We start from the raw sequence: 25,170 nt of genomic DNA, 5'->3' as shown, positions 1-25,170 counted from the left end.
TTGAATATTATAGTTTAAACAATTTTTACAGATTTTCATAATTTTTTTATTCATCGATCCAACTCCATTTTGATTTTATTATATCGGTGAACAAATTTGGCATTCTCTATAATAATTTCACCTATTTGGCTCAATCGGGTTGAGGTCTGGCGATTGTGAGGGCTGAATCCTTACTTGCAGTACATTTTTTCTTTCCAATGTTGTCAAATACTTTTTGCGCAGCTTCGAGGATTTCTTGGGATCGTTGTCATATTTTCCTTTAATATTTTTTAGAAGCTCCTCTCTTCAAAATCCCTTTTTTTACCATATCTCCAGTCTCTCTTCCTCCAAAACATCCCCAAACCACAATCGACCCTCCACCGTGTTTTTAAAGACGATGATTATCCTAGTTAGAATGGGTTAAAAAAAAATCTACGTCAACAAATTTTTTTTATTTTGATTTATATCATACATTGTCTATTTTAGAGTATTTTTCACTTTACTCTATATCTGTCAGATAAACACTTCCCAAACCAAATTATATGTTAAATTTTATAATACTGGTAATTCAGATGAAATTTTGCAAACCCCTCGTATAATGAACACATACGTAGAAATAGTGAAATGACCATTTTTGTCTAAAAAAATCCAATTATTATATTCTAAATCATCATTTTAAAACGCTATTTATAGATTTTATACACTCAATTTTCATTATATTAACTGCGTCTCATTTTCCCACACAATTTATATTTCCATGAATCACACAATAAAGTCGAGACACCGATTTGTCTCGGCCCTCGATAAAATAGAAGACGCAAATATTTATTTTCAATCACACGTTGATATTTATTAACATTTATTGTGAGAACAAAAACTTACATATATTCGTCATTTTATATAATAATCTAATAAATACAATCATAAAATAATCTCTAATGATAATTGTTACTGGACGACAAATCCGTACACAAAATATTAAACAGCAACGGTCATAATTTCGTTATAACGGCAATGCTGCCAAATTGGTTCCAACGAAGGTAGGTTAAGTATTTACCAAACAAAAATATAATCAAGTTACGAATCTCAAACTAATAACTAATTTAAATATCGGATTTTTTTGTGTTGATTAAATGAAATTTGTTCTTTTTTTATACTTAGTTACAGTATTAAGAGTGATAATCACGCCATTGATTTTAATTTAAACAAAATTTGAATAATATTAAAGGCCAGAGTAATTCTACAAATCTAGAAGGATTATACGTTTTTTTTTAGTCTAACTAAACTACATATCGATGATCCATATAACTGATTCTAAATCAAAACTGACAACGTTGTAGCTGATTTATATTTTATGACCGCGGCTGTTTAGTTTCTTGTAAACCGTAGCAGTGGCAAATGGCCGATCATTACCGAATGAACCTGTCGATCACGATCGTATCGAAAGGAACAACTAAAGAATTTCAGTTTTTTTAAATGAAAATATTGACTAAATAATCAGTAGAAATCGAATACAAAATTTATAAAAATGTTAAAAATATATATAATATAGTAGGTTCAAGTAATTATAAACGATAAATAATTCGATATTTTGACTTAAACTAAATGTTGATCTATATGCGACAAAATTTGGCAACAGCGTAGTCTATTACAATGAAAAAGAATAATAATAGATGCTATACATATACTTTATATTTTTTATCATAAGAAGTTATTGAAAATATTTATTCTAATATTTAATATAAACATATTTAAATGATGAGAATTGCGCTGCCCGCAAAACGAAATAAGTGATAGCGCGACGTTGCCGTATATCTTAAAAGAAAATGATGGCTGTCGTAAATCAGCTGACTGACTATAAAATTTACATAAAAACCATTGCACTAATAGTAAAATGATCATTTTTAATTCTGCGGTTATTATTCAACAAACAATCGAAATCTAATTCAGTTAATTCGATCAACCACTGTATAAATTTGATTGTCTTCTTTTGTCATTTCCGACCGTGCTTTCCATATGTCGATATAAAACACATAGATTACCTTATTTAACATTATTACGTTGAAAATAATATACGGTACCCTCGGCAAAGTATTTCTGTTAATAATAGGTTAAACAATACCAGAAACTGACTATTTGTCCCTTCTTGTTTACGAGATTGACTTTCCGTCTCGTCTTTGTGTCTCAACAAAAATAATATGTCGCGTCTCTTAATGTTCGCTGGCACCATCTCCGTACCAGCATGGGCTTTGTTATTCAAAAATTCGTGTCACCTTTCATCGTAACAAGGCTTAATTAAATACTTTAAATTGAAGCTATCATAAATATATTTCAATTAATTAATATAAAACTACTAAAATCAATTGAAGATTCTCGATTTAGATTCTACTGATATTTATAATACTGTAAACGTCAAATAATGAACCGGCTAGAGTCGTTTCGTGATGATTTATCTTATATGTAATTATACCAGGTTGTTTTTCAAATTATTTCTAAAAAGTACAACTATATCTATGATTACAAAAAAGTAAACGTAAGAATTAGAAATTATCTGTTGATAAAATGAATATTCAAGATTTCTCCTAATATGTATGCAACTTGTAATTCTTCTAAAAGCGGTAACGACATCTTCCGATTCTATCGTAAAACATATCCGCCATTTTTACTCCACATGATCAACAATTTCAATGGATATCACATTTATTATTTTTCATGTTAATTTTGTAGTATCTATTACATTCTCTTTATATAAAAAAAGCAATCAAGCAACTAAAACGTAAACTAAAGTTTGGCCTCATTCCATAAATAAAAAAAAAAACAAAATATTTGTTATTATCTAACTCAATCCTCCTAAATATTAAACAGCACATCTAATCATATTCACATTACATACATGAAAAATAACGAGTTAACCAAATCAATCGGCAATCAGTGATGTTTTCCGAAAGAACGTCGCGGTAGCGTCCGTCTGGCAGGCGGCGGGCGTTGAAACCTAATGACGATCGCCGCGACGGGCTGAGACGGACGTCGTGGGGGCGCCCATCTCGTTACTATCATTCTTCAGGGAAGTCACTCAAAATATTTTTGGTTATTTTGAAGGAAAAAGAGAAATACAGTTTAAAAAATGTGTCATATTCAAATTTCTGCTTACAATAAACCGCTTTATATGTGACTTATAAAATCGTTAAATGTAAACAACTACAAAACTATTTATATTATCTTTATTGTTTAAAGTAGTTAATTAAATTGGATTATATATTATCATATATAAATATATTTCAATTTTATTATCGTTTTCATTTCTATTTTTACATATTAGTTTAATTATAAGAGAAATGCCAGTTCGAAGTGCCCTCTTACGGCGAAATGTGAAGATAACTGAATTAATGAGAAGAAAATCTCTAGAATAAAAAGTGGCAACGATGAATCATTGTTGGAATGAATCATCATATGAGGTTTTTATTAAACGGAACTAATAAGAGAGATAAAGAAATATATTTAAAACTATAGTAGAAAGTTAATTTGTCCTTACGACACTCTCATTGGTGTCGCCTCTGTGAAAATTCCGTCTTGATAGGCGTCCGTCGAAGCGTCGCGTCGAATCTCTTTAGATATACGCCGGACGGAGTTGAATTGATAAAAAACCGCCATCGACGTCGTTTGTCAGATTGTTTGTTCAGTTGTCATTAATTTTTCACTCCATATACCATTAGAACAAATAAATACTATATACGAGATACTTCCTTCGCCCCAGTTATAACTTTTGTTTACTTCATGTTGTGAATAGAGATGCGCGAGACACGCCATTTTCAGTCCCAATTTATACGGGAATTATTCTAATAATATGTAAAATAATTTCTATAAAATTGACATTATTTTACGTTTATCTGAAGATTTTGTATTTACTTTATCCTCAGGATGGTGTGTGGTATCACCATTAACAATAAAAGTTTTATTTTTCGTACAAATTTTGACATATATGACAGTTCTGAACACGATCGTTTCCTTTGTTATTATTTATGCAATTTAGTGAAGAATTTATACATTACATTACATAATTACAGGAAACTGTAATACTACATGTAATAATACAGTAGATAACATAGTTACCTGTAATAATTATAACGTCGAAACAAGTCAAGGTCTCTTCCACAAAGAATAGGACGGCCCACTTCCCCACACAACCTAATTTTGTGACGTCACAAATTACAACAACCCCGAAAACTTTCCACTTTGTTATATTGACAAGAAGTATGTTCATATTAAGTCCAGTTAATATTTCTTTAATTTTTTAGTGCTTATATATTTTTACAATTTAAGAAACTCTTCACATTAACCATATTATTTATTATTATGTTTGTTTACATTTTACTATAGAGTGGAGTAATGTCGTGTAATTTGTGACGTCAGAGCGCAGTTTGACATATTTGCTTAAGTAGATCATCCTTTGCTTTGTGGAAAAGTTCTTGGAAACAGGGCCGGCGTCAGCTCATTATTTATTTGAGATTAACGAATCTATTGAATAAATCTTTGATAATAAAGATTCCTGGCCTGTCCAAATATTTTTCTATTGTTCGGTATAGTTTTCGATCATAAAAAGACTAATAAAAAAATAAAAATAGTTCTGTAATAATAATTAAAATGATCATACTAAGTTTTGAATTGTAAATTAGGTTTTATTACTCTCTCGCTTATAAAAATAGACTATAAATAGAAAACTTCGTAAATATCGCTACTTTCCGAACTTTCTAGTATTTAAGTCGATTGGAATTATTTAACAATATACTAAAATAGAGTGTCTGCGTTATTTTGTGTGATTATTTTGTATAAAACCTAATTTTTCTCACAACGAACCTTTATAAAAGTTGTTTCCAGTTTGAGAAAATCTTTTTCACATTTTGCAATCAAACCATGCATTCTAAAACGCTTATGACTCGGTTATTTCCTTATATGAATCAATTTCTACATTTTTTTTGGTAAATTCATCGAAGTGCGAGCGATAAATTTTAAAGGCCGACTCATAAACTTCGTGACGTTTGACGTAGCAAATTCTACACCCTCGTCGTTGCTGTCAGCTGTCAACGGAAATAAAAGACCGCCATAAGCAAACGGAAAAAGAAATAATTACGTTCTAACGTCATACGTCAAAATCACGCGTCAAACGCAAACTGTTGTTATTGGCTGTTCGAACCGTCGAGGGGAAAAGATAAAATTCGTTTATGTTGAAAGCCAGCGACGTGAAACGGCAACTACGAATGGTCTAATGCATTTCAATGTTTTTAATTTTGTAACAGCAAACGGAAAGTCAAGTTTACGAATCGGCCTTACGATTAAATTAATAAAAACGAACCAACAAACAACACGTGACCGGAAACTCACACAAAACTTATATCTTATTAATATCATCTCGAGGGGTGGACTACAGGAAAAATAAACAAGGGTTCGTTTCTGTAAGGGGGACGGATGGCGCCTCGGATGGCCGGCGCGTCAGACCCACCCGTACATCGGAGTCCGGTTAACCGGAGCCGAAAAGAAGTCACGCTCCGGAGTGTCGGAGCCACCAAGAGAAGCTTTTGGCAGAACATCGGCACCGGTTTCTTCTACGAAAACAACATGTCTGAAGAATTTTATTACGACATGATTATTGTTTTTTTTTTTATATGTTTGTGTTCAAATCAGATAAATATCCGTTTCCTATAACTAAGTATATACACTAAGAAAACACTCGACTGAATTTGTTTTGTCGTATTTATTATTTAAAAATACGAGGGAGGTCCCAGAAATACCTGGACCAACACGGAAAAGATCTTGCCAGCACATGGAACGGTCTGCGTCAACTTTAGAGCCGGTTCTTCCTTTTCAATCCATTGTTTCGATTGTTATTTTGATTCGGTCGTGAAGTGACGGATCCACGGTTACAAAACATTCCCAAATACTCGATAAAAACATTTCCACGACGCTGGTTTTGTTCAATTATAAGCGAACGCGGCATCCATCTTGCACGGAGCTTAGATGGATCCGGGGAACGTCGAGTTCGAATACTGAACCTTGTATTTAAAGGTTAGAAACATCCGTAGGACACGCCGAGTTAGTACATCAAGACATTGACCGATTCAACATTCAATCAATCGTACAACCTACGCTTATCTAGTAGGTATTCTAAAACTTTTAGTCTCAAAATGAAGTCTGTCAAAACTTCACGCTGACGTCTCAATTTTGTTTCTTTTTCGGTTTTTGTGTTCAAAATTTTCGTCTCCAATTAAATTAATAGTGAACGATGGCTTGTACGGATGATTTCGCTAGTATTATAATACCGAGTGGTTCGATAGATGCATCAAAACAAATCGTTATCAGGATCCCTACCAATATCAAAGGATCCCACGTGGTTGTACCTCCAGACGTAAGTATGAAATATCTTTTGAAACGCGTTAAAGAATAAATAGTTAAATCCGCGATTCCCAAAGTGGGCGTCGGGAAACTCGACGAGGGGCTACGTTGGGCGTTCGTAATCGCATTTGGGTGATAGGTTTGCACCGATCGCTCTATTTGGGATTGATAGAGTTAAAAAAATGAACTAGATGAACCGATATACCTTTTACGAATGCTCAATTCTGATTTGCTGGAATAAAACTAGGAATTCCGAAGAAAATAACTAGTAGAGGATACGTCATCATTGTACAAGACATAAGGTCATGCGGTTGAACGCGGAATCAATTCCAAAGAGGATCATTCATCCCCAAACCCCAATTTTAATCCAGGTGATTCTTCTTCACAGTCGTAAAGACCGCGTAGAGCTTACAGCCAATGTTTTGCGTAGTTTTTTCATTACAAAAACATCAGAAATAGAAAAAAAATATCTGGTGCGTTCTATAACTATGATCTCAGCGCTGTTTTGCAGGGCGAGGGATCTGAGAAACGAGGGATGTTTCTACACGCGCCAGGATCTTTTTTATTAGAATTCAAGATGTGCAAAAAGCGAATAACACATCACTCAATAAGTCGTGAGATTAAATAACGAAAAAAAGCATTTTTTTGACGAAAATCGTATTCATCGTTCAAGAGCAATACAATGATTCCAAGTTTCTTTAACTTCTCCGTGCCGGGCTTGTAGAAGGATTTGTCTTTTGATTCAAAGTAAGCATCAGTTTCATCAATTGCTTCTTCATTTTAACTGCATTTTTTACCGGCGAGAACTTCTCGAATAGCAAATAGTCACTGGAGGCTGGATCTGGTAATTTGTTCAATTTAACCATCGTTTCCATCGACTTGTGAATCGGTGCGTTCGCTTGGTGGAAAAGTGGTTTTTTCTTCGACATATGAGGCCGTGTTTAGATTGTCTTTCGCTTTTGGAGACGGCCAATAGTCACTGGAGGCTGGATCTGGTAATTTGTTCAATTTAACCAACGTTTCCATCGACTTGTGAATCGGTGCGTTCGCTTGGTGGAAAAGTGGTTTTTTCTTCGACATATGAGGCCGTGTTTAGATTGTCTTTCGCTTTTGGAGACGGCCAATAGTCACTGGAGGCTGGATCTGGTAATTTGTTCAATTTAACCAACGTTTCCATCGACTTGTGAATCGGTGCGTTCGCTTGGTGGAAAAGTGGTTTTTTCTTCGACATATGAGGCCGTGTTTAGATTGTCTTTCGCTTTTGGAGACGGCCAATAGTCACTGGAGGCTGGATCTGGTAATTTGTTCAATTTAACCATCGTTTCCATCGACTTGTGAATCGGTGCGTTCGCTTGGTGGAAAAGTGGTTTTTTCTTCGACATATGAGGCCGTGTTTAGATTGTCTTTCGCTTTTGGAGACGGCCAATAGTCACTGGAGGCTGGATCTGGTAATTTGTTCAATTTAACCAACGTTTCCATCGACTTGTGAATCGGTGCGTTCGCTTGGTGGAAAAGTGGATTTTTCTTCGACATATGAGGCCGTGTTTAGATTGTCTTTCGCTTTTGGAGACGGCCAATAGTCACTGGAGGCTGGATCTGGTAATTTGTTCAATTTAACCATCGTTTCCATCGACTTGTGAATCGGTGCGTTCGCTTGGTGGAAAAGTGGTTTTTTCTTCGACATATGAGGCCGTGTTTAGATTGTCTTTCGCTTTTGGAGACGGCCAATAGTCACTGGAGGCTGGATCTGGTAATTTGTTCAATTTAACCATCGTTTCCATCGACTTGTGAATCGGTGCGTTCGCTTGGTGGAAAAGTGGTTTTTTCTTCGACATATGAGGCCGTTTTTAGATTGTCTTTCGCTTTTGGAGACGGCCAATAGTCACTGGAGGCTGGATCTGGTAATTTGTTTAATTTAACCATCGTTTCCATCGACTTGTGAATCGGTGCGTTCGCTTGGTGGAAAAGTGGATTTTTCTTCGACATATGAGGCCGTGTTTAGATTGTCTTTCGCTTTTGGAGACGGCCAATAGTCACTGGAGGCTGGATCTGGTAATTTGTTCAATTTGACCATCGTTTCCATCGACTTGTGAATCGGTGCGTTCGCTTGGTGGAAAAGTGGTTTTTTCTTCGACATATGAGGCCGTTTTTAGATTGTCTTTCGCTTTTGGAGACGGCCAATAGTCACTGGAGGCTGGATCTGGTAATTTGTTCAATTTGACCATCGTTTCCATCGACTTGTGAATCGGTGCGTTCGCTTGGTGGAAAAGTGGTTTTTTCTTCGACATATGAGGCCGTGTTTAGATTGTCTTTCGCTTTTGGAGACGGCCAATAGTCACTGGAGACTAGATCTGGTAATTTGTTCAATTTAACCATCGTTACCATCGACTTGTGAATCGGTGCGTTCGCTTGGTGGAAAAGTGGTTTTTTCTTCGACATATGAGGCCGTGTTTAGATTGTCTTTCGCTTTTGGAGACGGCCAATAGTCACTGGAGACTAGATCTGGTAATTTGTTCAATTTAACCATCGTTTCCATCGACTTGTGAATCGGTGCGTTCGCTTGGTGGAAAAGTGGATTTTTCTTCGACATATGAGGCCGTTTTTAGATTGTCTTTCGCTTTTGGAGACGGCCAATAGTCACTGGAGACTAGATCTGGTAATTTGTTCAATTTAACCAACGTTTCCATCGACTTGTGAATCGGTGCGTTCGCTTGGTGGAAAAGTGGTTTTTTCTTCGACATATGAGGCCGTTTTTAGATTGTCTTTCGCTTTTGGAGACGGCCAATAGTCACTGGAGACTAGATCTGGTAATTTGTTCAATTTAACCATCGTTTCCATCGACTTGTGAATCGGTGCGTTCGCTTGGTGGAAAAGTGGTTTTTTCTTCGACATATGAGGCCGTGTTTAGATTGTCTTTCGCTTTTGGAGACGGCCAATAGTCACTGGAGACTAGATCTGGTAATTTGTTCAATTTAACCATCGTTTCCATCGACTTGTGAATCGGTGCGTTCGCTTGGTGGAAAAGTGGATTTTTCTTCGACATATGAGGCCGTGTTTAGATTGTCTTTCGCTTTTGGAGACGGCCAATAGTCACTGGAGGCTGGATCTGGTAATTTGTTCAATTTGACCATCGTTTCCATCGACTTGTGAATCGGTGCGTTCGCTTGGTGGAAAAGTGGATTTTTCTTCGACATATGAGGCCGTTTTTAGATTGTCTTTCGCTTTTGGAGACGGCCAATAGTCACTGGAGGCTGGATCTGGTAATTTGTTCAATTTAACCATCGTTTCCATCGACTTGTGAATCGGTGCGTTCGCTTGGTGGAAAAGTGGTTTTTTCTTCGACATATGAGGCCGTGTTTAGATTGTCTTTCGCTTTTGGAGACGGCCAATAGTCACTGGAGGCTGGATCTGGTAATTTGTTTAATTTAACCATCGTTTCCATCGACTTGTGAATCGGTGCGTTCGCTTGGTGGAAAAGTGGTTTTTTCTTCGACATATGAGGCCGTGTTTAGATTGTCTTTCGCTTTTGGAGACGGCCAATAGTCACTGGAGGCTGGATCTGGTAATTTGTTCAATTTAACCATCGTTTCCATCGACTTGTGAATCGGTGCGTTCGCTTGGTGGAAAAGTGGTTTTTTCTTCGACATATGAGGCCGTGTTTAGATTGTCTTTCGCTTTTGGAGACGGCCAATAGTCACTGGAGACTAGATCTGGTAATTTGTTCAATTTAACCATCGTTTCCATCGACTTGTGAATCGGTGCGTTCGCTTGGTGGAAAAGTGGTTTTTTCTTCGACATATGAGGCCGTGTTTAGATTGTCTTTCGCTTTTGGAGACGGCCAATAGTCACTGGAGACTAGATCTGGTAATTTGTTCAATTTGACCATCGTTTCCATCGACTTGTGAATCGGTGCGTTCGCTTGGTGGAAAAGTGGTTTTTTCTTCGACATATGAGGCCGTGTTTAGATTGTCTTTCGCTTTTGGAGACGGCCAATAGTCACTGGAGACTAGATCTGGTAATTTGTTCAATTTGACCATCGTTTCCATCGACTTGTGAATCGGTGCGTTCGCTTGGTGGAAAAGTGGTTTTTTCTTCGACATATGACGCCATTTTTAGATTGTTTTCCATGCACATCCCTTAATACCGAAGCCATAACCTTCCCAACTGACTGTGGAAGTTTCGGACGTGGTTCACCGGCTCTAATCCACTCAAATGATGATCGTTTTGATTCCAAGTCGAAGTGATTGATCCATTTTTCAAAAATGTGATTTATTACGTGCAAGCTTCACCAAAAACAGCTCCGAATCATCAATTAGTGGACTTTTTTGATATTTTCTGGAGTAACCACCTCGATTGACCTTTTAGATGGACAAAACTTTTGGAGGCATTGTTGAGCTAGTAGTACAGGACTTATTGAGCGATGTATTCGAAAAATATGTTTAAAATGCTTCGGTTAATTAATTAATCTACCCGATTTAGAGAGACGATGAGGCCTGTTCGGAAACTAACCTCAACGACCCCAAGAAGGAGAACATGCTGAACCTTCTCCAAAATTACAAATGTAAACGCGACACTTTATTACTGTCGAATATACGTCAACGTCTCCGTTTGTTGGATCAGATGGAGTACGTGGAAACGACCGTATTGAAAAAAGATATAAGAGATTATCAGCAAGCCAGAAAAAAATTGGTATTCGATTTGCAAACTATAGCGTCCACCCTTCCGGATCTACGAAAATGTAAGTGGTCTTATTAATAAGAGATTCGAGACAATCTTTATATATATTTATGTATGTACGTTAATCATTTGTGGAAAATACCGATATATTTTTCGTTCCAGAAGGTAAGAACGATGATTTAACGCGTGCAGTTAACTTTTCGAGAAACTTCTAACGTAAATAAATGATGTCGGCCAATTTGAAAAATAACATCGGCGCCATATCGGTTGAATAAGTTTAGAATTTATTTCGGCGGCGGTTCCCGGCGATTACTCTTTTTAATACCATTTAAATTGTGGTGTTTTAATCGATACAATAGACAATGAGAATCGATTAAACAAGTGGCGAAATGGCGGCTCTCGATACAAGATGGAGATGCAAGTTTCGAGGTTATAATTTTCCGATTCGATTCCTACATTTGCGCGGATTGCTGATACTCTTCCATTGTCGATAGAAAAGAAAAATGATTTTAGATTGACGTCTATCATTGGGAATTTTCTCTTTTTTGGTTATTTATCAGTCGTTTGTCCGTTATTTTATGTCGTATGTCATGTTTTTCGTCGGGTTCTGTCAATTCTTAGTCGTGTTCTATCATTCGTATATTTTTTCCTTACTTATTATTTCTAATTAACCATTTCCTGCAGTTGTCATGTTTTTTTTTTCATTTCTCAGACATTTTCTCTGGTTATCACATTTTTTTATTTTGTTTTTTATCGTTCTTCTGATATTTCTTAGTCGATTTTTCGTCATTTTCATAATTTTCTTCAATTTCTTAGTTATTTTTTGACGTTTTCATATTTTTCATCTGTTTTCCGTTGTCTTTCAAAAACTTTTTTCTCGTCTTTCATTTTCTATCGATCGTTCTCTTATTTTTTTCTTGTTTTTCCTCGGGTTTTTATCGTTTTCCAGTCGGTTTTTCGTCATTCTTATATTTATCTCAGTTAATTTTTCACCGTTTTCCATTTTTCTTTCATTTCTTCATAATTTTTTCAATATTTTATGTCGTTTTCATATTTTTTGATGGTTTTCTGGACCCTTTCGAGGATTTTTTTCTTCTTGTTTGATTATTTCTGAGTCGTTCCTCGCTTTTGTATCGTTGTATCACTTTTCTTTCATTTCTCATTTTTTTTTCGCCATTTTTTTCGGTTTTTCTTTCACTTCTTTTCGATTTTTCATTTTCATTTTCCATATTTTCCGTGCCGTTTTTTTGACAGTTTTCAATCGTTTCTTCGTTATTTTTGTCTTTAATTGTCCTCTTTTTTCGTTTTCCATATTTTTTAGTCATTTATCGTTGTTTTCTCCTCATTTTATATCGTTCTCGTATTTTTCATTCATTACTTGGACATTTTCTGTCGTTCTAATAATTTTTGTTTGTTCTTTTGTCGTTTTTTTTGTCATTTTTCGTCATTCCCTTTTTTTTGTCGTTTTTCCGCCATTTCTCGGTCGTTTCCTAACGTTCTCATATTTTTCGTCATTTTTCTATCATATCTCAGTCGTTTCTTCGTCATTTTCATCGATAATTTTGTCATTTTCTGCCATTTCTCAACCGTTTCTTATCGTTCTCACATAATTTTTTTTAGTTCTCAGTCTTTTTTTCATCATTCTATGCCATTCTCATCTTTTTCGTCGTTTTTCCGTCATTTTTCGTCACTTTCTGTCGGATCTATCGATACTTTTATCGTTTTCTGCCATTTCTCAACCGTTTCTTATCGTTCTCACATAATTTTATCATTTCTCAGTCTTGTTTTTGTCATTTTCTGTCATTCTCATCTTTTTCGTTGATTTTTTTTCATTTTTCCGTCATTTCTCAGTCGGTTTTTCGTCATTTTCATCGATACTTTTGTCATTTTTTGCCATTTCTCAACCGTTTCTTATCGTTCTCACATAATTTTATCATTTCTCTGTCTTGTTTTTGTCATTTTCTGTCATTCTCATCTTTTTCGTTGATTTTTGTTCATTTTTCCGTCATTTCTCAGTCGGTTTTTCGTCATTTTCATCGATACTTTTGTCATTTTTTGCCATTTCTCAACCGTTTCTTATCGTTCTCACATAATTTTTTCAGTTCTCAGTCTTTTTTTCATCATTCTATGTCATTCTCATCTTTTTCGTCGTTTTTCCGTCATTTTTCAGTCATTTTTTCGTTATTCTCTGTCGTTCTCATCGATACTTTTGTCATTTTCTGCCATTTCTCAACCGTTTCTTATCGTTCTCACATAATTTTTTCAGTTCTCAGTCTTTTTTTCATCATTCTATGTCATTCTCATCTTTTTCGTCGTTTTTCCGTCATTTTCAGTCATTTTTTCGTTATTCTCTGTCGTTCTCATCGATACTTTTATCATTTTCTGCCATTTCTCAACCGTTTCTTATCGTTCTCACATAATTTTTTCAGTTCTCAGTCTTTTTTTCATCATTCTATGTCATTCTCATCTTTTTCGTCGTTTTTCCGTCCTTTTTCGTCACTTTCTGTCGGATTTATCGATACTTTTATCACTTTTTGCCACTTCTCAGCCATTTTCTATCGTTCTCACATATTTTTTTTTCATTTCTCAGTCTTGTTTTTATCATTTTATATCATTCTCATCTTTTTTGTCGATTTTTTTTTCATTTTTCCGTCATTTCTCAGTCGTCGTTTCGTTATTTTCTGTCGTTTTCATATATTTCGCCGGTTCTTCGACGTTTTCAGTAATTTCATCGTCATTTTCAGTTGCTTCTATTATTTTTGTCATTTTTTTCGAGTTTTTTTGTCATTTCTAAGACGATTTTTCGTCAGTAACGATCGGAATGCTTTTTTGTATCGACTGCCACGGTTGGTTTCAACCACAACCTCCTAGTTAAGGTGGTATTCACCCCTAGAGTGAAAAGACATATCGGCATAGGGCAGATTTTGATTTCCAAAGTATCTACTGTCAAAATTTCAAGCAAATCGTTGCGTTTTCACGGAAATCGTTGTTCAATGGACTAGTCCTAATGATTACGTTCCGAATACATTTCACAGTTAATCTAACCTAACCAATTTCTAACATAATTAACTAGAATTTCAATACCGTTTATTTTACGTATAAATTCATTACTTTAACTGAGAACACCGATTCTATAATTAGTAGAAAAGCACAAACATTTTGTAATCTTCTACACCCTACCTTTCAAAATTGTCCACAGGTTAATAATAGCTATAAACTTTATACATTAGAGGTCGCTGTTAGATTCATATCAAGAGATTCCAGACATCGGAAAGTAGAGTTCGTGCCAGAAAAAGCACAAATCACGAAAATCACCAGATACGATATTTGTGCGGACTCTAGTTACGTTCTCTTTACCCCGTATATTTTCTTCTGTGTTAAGGGGTAGTTGTTGTTGAAAGAAACCCCTAAATAGATTACATATCGGTCCTGCACATCAAATCTACAATAACATCAGTTAATAAACGATGGCGGAGTTGTTTTTGAAAAATACAAACATAAGGGTGACGCCATGACGGCCTCTAAACAGGATAGTAGCCAGTCGGGGTAGCGCCGACGACTTCTTAGGACTCTCGGCGTCCAGAGGCGCGACGCCATCGTCGTCGTCGTCTCCGTTCGACGGCGTCTTCTCGATTCCCCCAAACTACGACTTTTTTTCGTTAAATTAATGCACAGAATTTATACATGGCGACATTCTGCATTAGTTTCAATCACAGAAAAGGTAAACAAAATATTTAATAGGGGACAAAAGGTCTACTTGGAGATGTATACGGGGAATACCAGAAGAGTCGCGTATCATTTCAACCGCAAATATCTTTGGTTATATTTGATTGTGTCAAAATGTACGTGTACAGTAAATTCTGAACCGACGCACGTAAAAACCACGTTAAAATTTCGATGCCACGTTTGAAACCACGCGCAAGACGTTTCATACGAGAAAAATTTACAAGAACCGATAATCCCCGACATGTAACAAACAATATGGCGCCCGTTTTACAAGATTTTGCCACAGTTAAAACGTGCTACCAGGTCTATCGTTTGACTTGCGCACAAACACTCAAACTTTGACTCAACAATCCATAAAACGCGCTTCCACTCTTCACGCGTTCAAATTTTATGTTTTTCAGTCCCCCCAGCGACGTCTTCTTCACTAGAACCCTTCCAAAGAGGCCAATCTCTTGCCTACGATACGTCGACGTATTTTTTTTATTCGAATAATAAACAACTCATCCGGTATTTACAAGTTTTAACTTGTCGCACTCACAGACACTGTTTACACTCACAATTTCACTGTTTGACGCGCGTTTCGATAACCAAGTTATCGTCTTCAGAGACTGAAGGTAAACTAAAACCTGTTTTATACTAAATTTTCCCGCCAATAAACCTTCTCCCGCGAAAAAAACTCCTCGGCGATTCATTCTTTGACTACTAAAATATAGAGGGGGCTGTAAGGAATTGGCCCTTTGGCCCTATTTGTGCCACTCTTCCATCTAACGGTCCGTCCATATTTCAAATGAGCTTTAAACCGCACAATAACGCATCTTTTAGTTTGTCCAATATACTTTCGGTAGCAATCACCACAGCTAATTCCATATATACCGCTCTTTTCCAAATTTGGTATTTTATCCTTAGGAATTTCGTCTTTTTGATGTTGATTTTGATTCCCATAAGCCGACAGGGTATTCCAGCTGAGTCCAGAAGGTTTTGGAGACCATTCATGCTATTTGGTATCAGGAATGTATCGTGGGCATATCGTATATACCTAATTGAGATTTAAATAAGAGTTGAGAAAGGACACATCCCTGCCTAACACCTCTAAGAATATTCTGGGCCTCTGAAACTTCTTTGTTGTCTCTAACTGCAGCTGATTGGTTCCACGTTTATCTTCCTGATCTGTGTTGAATCGCCTTTGTATTTGAACAAGTTTACGGTATCGCGCTTTGCCAGAAGCTTTTTCGTAATCTATAAAACACATAACTACATCTTTTCTCTGGTCGTAGCAGTGCTTGGAGGCTTTTCGGAGTTCAAAGAATGACTCATTAAGCTAAGTGTTTGCCTACGTGATATCTCCGTAATTTGAGCAGTTCTACAGGCACTAGATCTGACAGGACAGGGGCCCAGACAAGAAAAAAACGCTTGTCTGTTCGTTATTAACCAAATTTCAAGCTCAAACGTGATAAAAATCAGATTTTTTTGAAATTACACAATTTAATTTACGTATAATGAATGCTATTATTTTCACAATATATAAGTTTTATTTTTTCTATTTTTTTTTCAGGAATATTGGTCGCCGTCCACCCACACAGCGTGGTGTTGTTTTGAGAAGAAAAAATTCTTTCTTTTGGATATTATTTTGATAATAAATGCTCATATAATACTTATTTTTTATTATTTGTCCTTCCCACCATTTCCCAATCATAATTCATAATAGGAAACGAGGATTTTTATTAAAAAACATTAATTACATTCAGCTCACAGGATAATCGGTATTCTCAGTTATAGTAATTGCATTTAACAAACGAAATACTCTCTAAACGTGTATCAATTCAATCAGATTTAAATTAACACTTTCAATTAACTAACCTTCAAAGCATTGTATCCACTCAGAAGCCGCTACGTGTAAAAGATGCTTGTTAACTTCGTCTCGAACAATAATAATTGATGGATGCGCGGTTTATACACAATTCGATCTATAGTTTGACGAAATATTTACCATTTTACGTATCACAACTCGCATTATAGTTTTTCGAAATTAACGAACATTATTCGCAAAGAAATGATCATATACCGTGCTGATTTAACCATAGAGTTAATATTGATGATAGAGGAAACGTCATTCGAAACTGACATAATGGCGTTCCAATCAGAATTAAGTAATTTCTCAATCAGCAATTCAGATCTACTTTAACAAGCTTCTATATCTATAACTTGATCTTTAATATTAACTCTATGGAATTAACATTGTGTAAGTTATAATTCAGTGATGCCAACGTTATGTTACTTTTACGTCCCTAGACAATGATGAATATTACTATCAATTGAATTGATAATAATTTGAATCTAAATAGTCGTTAGGAAAATAACTACATTTATAGACGAAATTTAGAAAACACACTATATATATTCTACAAAAAAACACACAAAAAATAAAATGACTTCTGTATTGACAATATTTATATCTCACCACAAAAGTTGCATCAAACGAATTATGTAAAGTTAGGTTAGGTTATTAAACTTAGCATTACAAGCAATTTTAATTTATTCTAACCAAAACCTAGACTAACAACCCTGTTTAAAAATAATATAATCAGCCATAAATTCACCTTTTGATTGAAGATAATTTGTTTTCTCGATGTAATGCTCAAAAGTAATCGTTGGATTGACTAACAATTTCATTAAGTAGTTTTTTTTTAAATATTATTCTTCGTTTAAACTCTTGTAAAATTCCCTTAAGTTCTCGTTTCCATCTTCACCTTGTGTATACAATATTTGTTTTCATTCGCGGTATAATCGTCTGATTCTATCGTAATACCAGCCACGATATCACAAATCGGAGCCCGGTGCCTTGACCTCGTCGAGAATTACACGCGTTAGAGATATATTCTGTTCTGTTACTTACCTATTGCAGTAACATTTAGAGCTTAATAGAAGAAGGTATGGAATTTTTTTTTTAAATTTTCGATGTTTTCATAATTTATAAATAAATAAGTTTTGTCACCGCGTTTTTTACGGGAAACCAAACAGTTTATTTTTAGATTATTAAAAATCGATAATCAGGTAAATATTTACTTTCCATTTCTCAGATCAGGCAATAATTTATAAATAAATATACGTCCACAATGTGAGTTTATAATTTGAGGTTATAATTATCTCGTAAAAAAGTATGTCATGTATACGGTCTTATTGTTTATATCCCGTTTAAAAATTGAAAAATACAAAATTCACAATAACAATATTTATCTTTGTATATATAATTAGTTTTTAAAAAAAACTTTTGTTCCGGAACCAGATTTTCTTAATTTTGATTGGTTTACTTTTACTTCTTTTGATGTTCGTTTACATGTTTATTGGGATTATTTCACTTCTCGGAACCTAAGGAAACTAGACAGTTCGTTAGTTTTTTTTGTGTTTATAATTAAAAAAAAAAATAATTATATGGCTTGACAAATACTGTATACCATGATTCACTTTTCAATCTGCATTTTATCAAAAAAAAATCAATGTCTGTTATTTGTTATCAAAATGTTAGTAGAAAAAGTGTCAAAATCAAAATGTCAACTCCTCTTAAGAAACATCCATGGCCATTTCAAACTAAAAATGGCAAATGTACTAAAACGTAAAACTCAACGTAAAAACAGTGTTAACAAGAATTTATACGCGCTGTTTTAGGTAGCAATGATATAGATCCTTGGAAAAAATTTTATTCTACTCCAAAAATGGGCGACGAGGGAGATAATTTGTACCTTGGATTGGATCTCAGTACCCAGCAGGTAAGTCTAAATTTAATATTAACGATTTTAGCATTAAATTCAAATTACGCGCCTATTTTCAATTTGTATATTGTGCAATACAATGAGTAAGCAGGCTACATATTTGGAATTTAAGCGATGTTGTCTAGCTTCCAATGGGATAATAACATATAATTTTGAATAGTGATTTGTAAATTAATAACATTTTCAATTAAAATAAATGCCGTTATTTCGACATTTGTATCCAAAGTGTAAATAGAATCACTGCTCGTCTGTCAGTAGTAAATGTTGGCAACAGTGGTTCCAATGTTGTATGATTTATTATTGTTACTTAAAATTACCCTATAAGATATAATCAACCATTTATTCGGAGTAGATCTTTTTCCTCATTATTTCAAAATATATTATTAGTTAGAGTGCATCGACTTTAAAGTCATTTAACACCTATCTGTATATATTTTATATTCTAATGGTATTTGTTTCGATAGAGAACAAAAAAACCACTAATTCCAATTCATTTTTAAAGAGATGTGGTTAGTAGTTTTCATTATATACTAGTTTAGTATTGAATCAAAATTTTAAATTATGTTCTTGAAATAATGTTATACCAACCGGAAAAACATTACAACCTGGCAACGATGTAAAACATCTGTCGTAATATCTTACAGTAAAAGCTGTAACTTAAATATATGGATAATAAGCTAGTACAAAATTAGAATTTAATCAAATATAAATAATTTCTGTTAATTTCATATAAAAATGTCTAAATCACTCAACTCGTAGACTTATTATTTCTCAAAAAGAAGGTTTTATTTATTTATTACCTACATGAGATTTTAATTAAATAGTTAGTTTCATATAAATAATATTAAATAATTGCTGTACTGTGCTTTTCGTACAAGGCAAGTTGGATATTAGAATGAAAAGTAGGAATTAACGTTATTAACAAACAATAAAACTGAATAATGTTAAAACAATTTATATCAATAAATTCACGCCATCACTACAATTTACATGGTATTATTAGATTTACTTGAGTGATAAACATTTTAAAAACGGAAAATAACCAAAAAATTTGAATTACCAACATTAATATTGTAATATATAAATTTGATTAAGGACATAAACGAGATTATTCGCACAGCAGAAAATTAGAAAAATAAGACGATGTATAAAAGAGCATGCGCAGTATGGAAAGTTTTATTCATATGAAAATAATTTATTTTAATTGAAAATTTAATCTGATAAATTGTAAAACATAATGGAAAAAAGATTAGCGACAATCTTATTCTATAAAATGATAATAAACTGAGATAAGTTGAATTTGCGCTTATCGAAAATCTTTTATTATAATGAATTTTCAGGTTATGTAATTTATTATTGCACGAAAAGATATATAATATACCATACATCCGTTTTACAATTGCGCGTGATAATTATCTCAATAATTTCAAATAAATTAAGAAATATTTATACAGGGTGTGCTATAATACGCCTATACAAACTATGATTGTGTTTTGGAGGGGTGATTTATACAGATTTGATGATAACTTTCAATTATAATTACTCACCTTTATTTTTATGTTACTTTTGATCATATTGAATGATTTTTTTAATTTTAGCTCAAAGCAGCTGTGGTAAACGAAAAATTAGAAATCGTAGCTGAACAAATAGTGATCTACGATTCAGATTTGCCAGAATTTCGTACGCAGGGTGGCGCTATTATAGATAAAGTTAATAATTCCTTCATCACTTCTCCAACGTTGATGTGGGTAAAGGCATTAGATATTGTTCTAGATAAACTCACGGTAGCAGGAATCAATTTTTCTAAAATAGCCGCCGTTTCTGGAAGCGGACAGGTAAGGAAAAACTTAATCAATATAATTTTAATTTTGATTATAACAGAACATCGAAATCGTTATATTGAAATGTTTTAATACTGATAATTACCAAAAGTCATAAATTTCTTATTAGTTTTAAAAATTGGTAGCATTATTTGATTTAAAAGTGTTGTCTAAATAAATTATAATTTTGTTTATTTAAAACAATGCAAGTCCTGAAATTGGTCTTGAAATTGAATAGCAAAAAAACTCATTAGTTTATCGTAGACACTATCTACAACTGGTTCATTATGTTTATCTGAGGTATTTAAATTGTAACTGTAATTAAAATTGTTTAATTTTCAAAATAATTACATATAAGGGCTTTTCGGAAAGTAGGAACTTGGATTTTCCATTTTTGGTATATTTCATTAAACGATCTTGATCTCTAATAATATGATGTTGTTATTCTAAATTGTTTCAGCAACACGGATCCGTTTATTGGCAAAGAGGAGCTGGTGAAACATTGGCAAAATTGAATCCGGGTCAGTTCCTTCATCAACAATTAGCTCAATCTTTTGCTGTTGCAAATAGTCCAATATGGATGGATGCCAGTACTACCAAACAGTGTAAATTATTAGAGGACGCAGTTGGGGGACCAATGGTAATAATCAAACATGACATTAAATCTTTTTTATGTAACACAAGAGGATAAATTCCTTTTATACTCGAATAGTTCCAGTGGTACCTGCCTGTAGATATTGAACTTCAACTTCTGTAGGTTGTAGTGTTCGGTTTTGGGCGTCTGTAGAAGGATTCTGAGACACATCTATCTGTCTGTAAGTTTTGCAAATACTGCTCTATGTGGTATTATGTTGGACAGCTTGGAACAGAATCTGCTATGGTAGTCAGACCAGCGGTCTTTCTCTTGTGCTCTAAGTTCTTCAAGTTTCTGGTTAGTTTATTGATTCGAGCATCATAAGGAATGGTTGTGATATGAATGAGAGAACAATATGGGTTGACTAAAAACAAGTTTTCAATCTGCAGGAAAGAGACCTCTATGATAGAGTTTGTATAGCGGACTTGTTAGTTCAACTGCACATATCTCCAATGCGATTGATGGTATTCCAGTGGGGCTAGTGGCTTTATTGATGTCCATGCCACTTATCGGTGAACCAATTCTAGACAGGTGGTAGTTTTCCCTCAGAGTCAAGACCCAACAAATTTGCCTTCTCTTTTGGGGCCACTTTTCCACTCAATGGTGGAATTTTTGACTTACAAATGCCTTAGATACCTAACCTTGATCAATTTAGTACTACACTTCAATAATTTTTGCTTTTATTTCCATATCACTACAGAATCAGTTTTAATTTTATTGTGATAAATAGTGAAGTGAAAATATTTTTTTTTTTTTAGAAACTGGCAGAAATAACTGGATCCAGAGCTTATGAAAGGTTTACAGGTTCCCAGATATGCAAAATTAATCAAACCAAACCAGAAGCGTACAAAAACTCAGAGGTAAATATTCAATCTTACCCTGATTAATTTAATTTTCAGTTTATGATTAAATAAATTAGTGCAAATATAGCTGTAACATGTGTTGAAACGAAACAGTTTTGAATGTATATTTCTCAAACATAGATTGACTAATATGCAATCCAAATTTTGTATCGTGTCCAATCTAAATACATCTGCACTGAAATACCGAAATTTTTAGCGTATATCTCTAGTGAGCAGTTTCCTATGTTCCCTGTTTGCTGGTAAAATAGCCCCTATCGACATATCCGACGGTTCCGGTATGAACCTTATGGATATCAGGACAAAATCGTGGAACCAAACTTTACTAGACGTTTGTGGACCGAACCTTGCCGAAAAATTAGACAACCCTGTCCCTTCCACTACTATTGTTGGAAGTATATCACCGTATTATGTGGAAAGATACAATTTTAATACGAATTGTAAAGTCGTTGCTTGTACTGGAGATAATCCCGCTTCATTAATCGGTAAGTTTTAAATGAGAATTTTTTCATACAAAAAAATTTGTTATATCTTTATTTAAATTATTACTAACGATGAGGGGAACTTATTCACACTATCACTTAATTAATTTACTTATACACTTGCACTATTTGTTATAATCAACTATTCACTACTCATATAATTTATTTAAATTCACTTTTTACTATTTCGTAACGTTCGCTATGACATTCAATTATATACTGACACGTATTTATACCAAAAAGAATTGTATAGGAGGTAAATAAATAAATAAAAAAAAAGGCTTTTCTATTAATTGGTTCTAAAAACAATGTAAACAAATCGCCGTTGTGATAAAAACAATATCAAACGGTTTCCTAGAATCGTCGTATTCTCTTTAAACTTTCACAGGACCGGTTTTATGGTCCATGTCGTGGACGAGTTCGTAATAACATCCTGTCATCAAATTAATGTTTTCAGGTATGAGATTAACGGAAGGTTGGATAGCCGTTAGTTTGGGAACTAGTGATACAGTTTTTCTTTGGCTTTTGGAACCTAAATTGGTACTAGATGGTCACGTACTTTGTAATCCCATAGATGAAAACGCTTATATGGCTTTATTATGGTAAATTAATCAGTTTTTATGAAAACTTCTTTTTTATCTGATATTTTAGCCGATAACTTTGTTCTGATCAAAAATTTAGAATCGTTCCAATGCGCACGCTTGATTATGAACCCATTCGGGATGTCGATTTACCACTAACAAAAGTAAACGGCAATTTTGAATGTACGCGTGCGATAAATTGATTCTGAATTAGTTAAGGGACCGATCGCGCGCGTACACATACAAAATTGTCGTTCGCGGGTCACTCTGATTACGTTCTAAATGAACATCCCTGAATGGGTTGGCAATCAAATGATTCGGAACTACCCGCGAACAAAGCTATTGTCTATTGCAGTTCGTTATTAATTCAGAATCGGTTCCAGTAATTCTGTTTTCAAAGTGCGCGTGTTATTGGTTCTAAACTGATTCTGAATCGGATCCGCGAATAAAGCTTTGTTCATTTTTAGGACATAGATAATTTTTGAATGAGAGCGTGCGATCAATTCCATTTGTTTATTATTAATTCTGAATCGGTTCCAGTAATTCTATTGGATAAGATAACAGGACAATTTTGATGGATTCTAAATTGGTTTTTGAATGTGCGCATGCGATGAGTTCTAAACTGATTCAGAATTTGACTTCATCTTTAAATATTTCTTCATTTTAGTTTTTATTACAACTAATTCTTGTGTTTCTTTTAGTTTTAAAAATGGTTCTTTAACGAGGGAAAGGATTCGAAATAAAGAGGCGGGAAGTTCTTGGGATACTTTTAGTAAACTTTTAGAAAGTACTCCTAGAGGAAATTTTGGCAACATAGGACTTTATTACGACAACCAAGAAATAATCCCCTTTTTACATGGAGACTTCAGATTCAGTAAAACCGGGCGTGTCAATAAATTCACTAGTCCCGAAGTAGAGGTTAGAGCCGTAATAGAAGGACAGTGTATAAGGAATCGAGCGTATTCCGAAGATTTCGGATTCAAAATTGGTAATTTTTCTTTAAATTACTGAAATTCTTTATAACGGTCAATTATTTTAGATAAAAATACAAAAATATTAGCTACCGGAGGTGCTTCAAAAAATAAAGCCATTTTGCAAGTTTTATCAGATGTATTCAACGCTCCAGTTTATGTTCAAGTAATAATTACTCATTATCTCACTCGGTGCATTTATATTCTTAATTAAATTCAATATTTTAGCCGGCTGCTAATTCTGCAATGTTGGGAGCTGCCTATCAAGCCAAACACGGTTTATTATTCGGTAAAAAATCGTACGACGAGATCACTTCAACCCTTCCGGAACCACAACTGATCTGCACCCCTTATCCTGACGCTGAAACCATTTACTTACCTATGGTTCAAAGATACAGAGCGATTGTGAAAGAACTTACGTCGGAGCAACGCGGTTCGTGAATACAAAACGAAATCCACGCGGCGATTTCTATTTTTATTTCTTCAACATTTTAATAGTGTTTGTCTTTAAAAGTAATCCTGTGATCATATAATTTATATTTTGAATTAAACAAATAAATTGGTAAATATAAAACCACACCAGGACGCAACCAAAGATCGAACCAAAATAAATGTTTGTGACAAAACAAATACTTTCTCCAACACACACTTCTACGTTTCACTTTGTATTGGAAAATTACAGAATATTGTCCGTAGTACCTGACAAAAACTATTAAACGACGGCCAGACTTGCCAACCTTCTTTTAACGCATTTATAAAATCTGTTATGGGCATTGACGGGTTTAAAAGTTGGCTATTCATCTTTTGCTGCCTCTACTGACCTCATGATTATTCCATTACAAATAATTGTTGAAAGGCAATACAGTAAACTCCCAGTTATCAGAGCCTGCTATTCAAAAATAACAAACATAAATAATAGCGAGACATCTACCGAGGAGCCGCGATTGCTACTTATCGCGCGGTCGAGACGTCATGTCCTAGGAGGGGAAAGATAACCATTCTAGATTCAGTTTGCCATGAACTATGTTACGTGTTTATACTTTTCTCTAGTATATTCTTTCTATACGTTTTTCAAAATACTTGAAATTCTCTTGCGCGGCTCATCAAAACTCATCTTTTCAGTGTAAATAATTATTTCAAATCTTGTGAATCGAAACTTGCCGCCATAGGCTATAACCTACTCGTAAATCCCCCACTGGTTATGGGACCACTTCACTTCAAGTTAAAGGAATCTTTAATTAAAAGTGCCAACTAGGGTGGGATTATGAAACCGGACGTTTAATAGG

General features: G+C 34.4%; 2 protein-coding genes across 4 annotated transcripts; both read left to right on the top strand.

The window, feature by feature from the left end:
• The first annotated feature begins 6,081 nt into the window (after positions 1-6,081).
• LOC130895658 (uncharacterized) lies at positions 6,082-16,420 on the top strand. The gene is made up of 3 exons (XM_057803094.1): positions 6,082-6,379; positions 10,846-11,104; positions 16,322-16,420. Coding segments are annotated over exons 1-3 (384 nt in total). The 5' UTR covers positions 6,082-6,256; the 3' UTR covers positions 16,324-16,420.
• A 1,136-nt stretch (positions 16,421-17,556) lies between these two features.
• On the top strand, positions 17,557-24,458 carry LOC130895657 (xylulose kinase-like). Of its 3 annotated transcripts, none has more exons than XM_057803092.1 (10): positions 17,557-17,697; positions 18,433-18,533; positions 20,135-20,371; positions 20,817-20,996; positions 21,749-21,850; positions 22,050-22,335; positions 22,790-22,934; positions 23,615-23,901; positions 23,953-24,050; positions 24,113-24,458. In XM_057803092.1, exons 2-10 carry the CDS (start codon positions 18,480-18,482, stop codon positions 24,323-24,325), a joined length of 1,602 nt encoding a protein of 533 aa, XP_057659075.1. In that variant the 5' UTR covers positions 17,557-17,697; positions 18,433-18,479; the 3' UTR covers positions 24,326-24,458. The 3 variants fall into 3 exon arrangements, with proteins under 3 accessions (XP_057659075.1, XP_057659076.1, XP_057659074.1); XM_057803093.1 differs by having other exon boundaries at positions 17,678-17,820; XM_057803091.1 differs by lacking the exon at positions 17,557-17,697 and adding an exon at positions 18,346-18,379.
• The last annotated feature ends 712 nt before the right edge of the window (positions 24,459-25,170 follow it).

This window comes from Diorhabda carinulata, chromosome 6 (assembly GCF_026250575.1).
Source record: "Diorhabda carinulata isolate Delta chromosome 6, icDioCari1.1, whole genome shotgun sequence".
NCBI lineage: Eukaryota > Metazoa > Arthropoda > Insecta > Coleoptera > Chrysomelidae > Diorhabda > Diorhabda carinulata.
Note: the sequence above shows the minus strand (reverse complement) of the source record. Positions and strands in the feature narration are given on the sequence as shown.

Excerpts from the sequence above, each read along its gene's own strand:
- LOC130895658 (XM_057803094.1), top strand. The coding sequence starts at position 6,257 with ATGGCTTGTACGGATGATTTCGCTAGTATTATAATACCGAGTGGTTCG. Across the intron at positions 6,380-10,845 it reads ACGTGGTTGTACCTCCAGAC|AGAGACGATGAGGCCTGTTC; the intron begins GTAAGTATGAAA and ends TACCCGATTTAG.
- LOC130895657 (XM_057803091.1), top strand. Across the intron at positions 20,997-21,748 it reads ACGCAGTTGGGGGACCAATG|AAACTGGCAGAAATAACTGG; the intron begins GTAATAATCAAA and ends TTTTTTTTTTAG. Across the intron at positions 21,851-22,049 it reads AAGCGTACAAAAACTCAGAG|CGTATATCTCTAGTGAGCAG; the intron begins GTAAATATTCAA and ends CGAAATTTTTAG.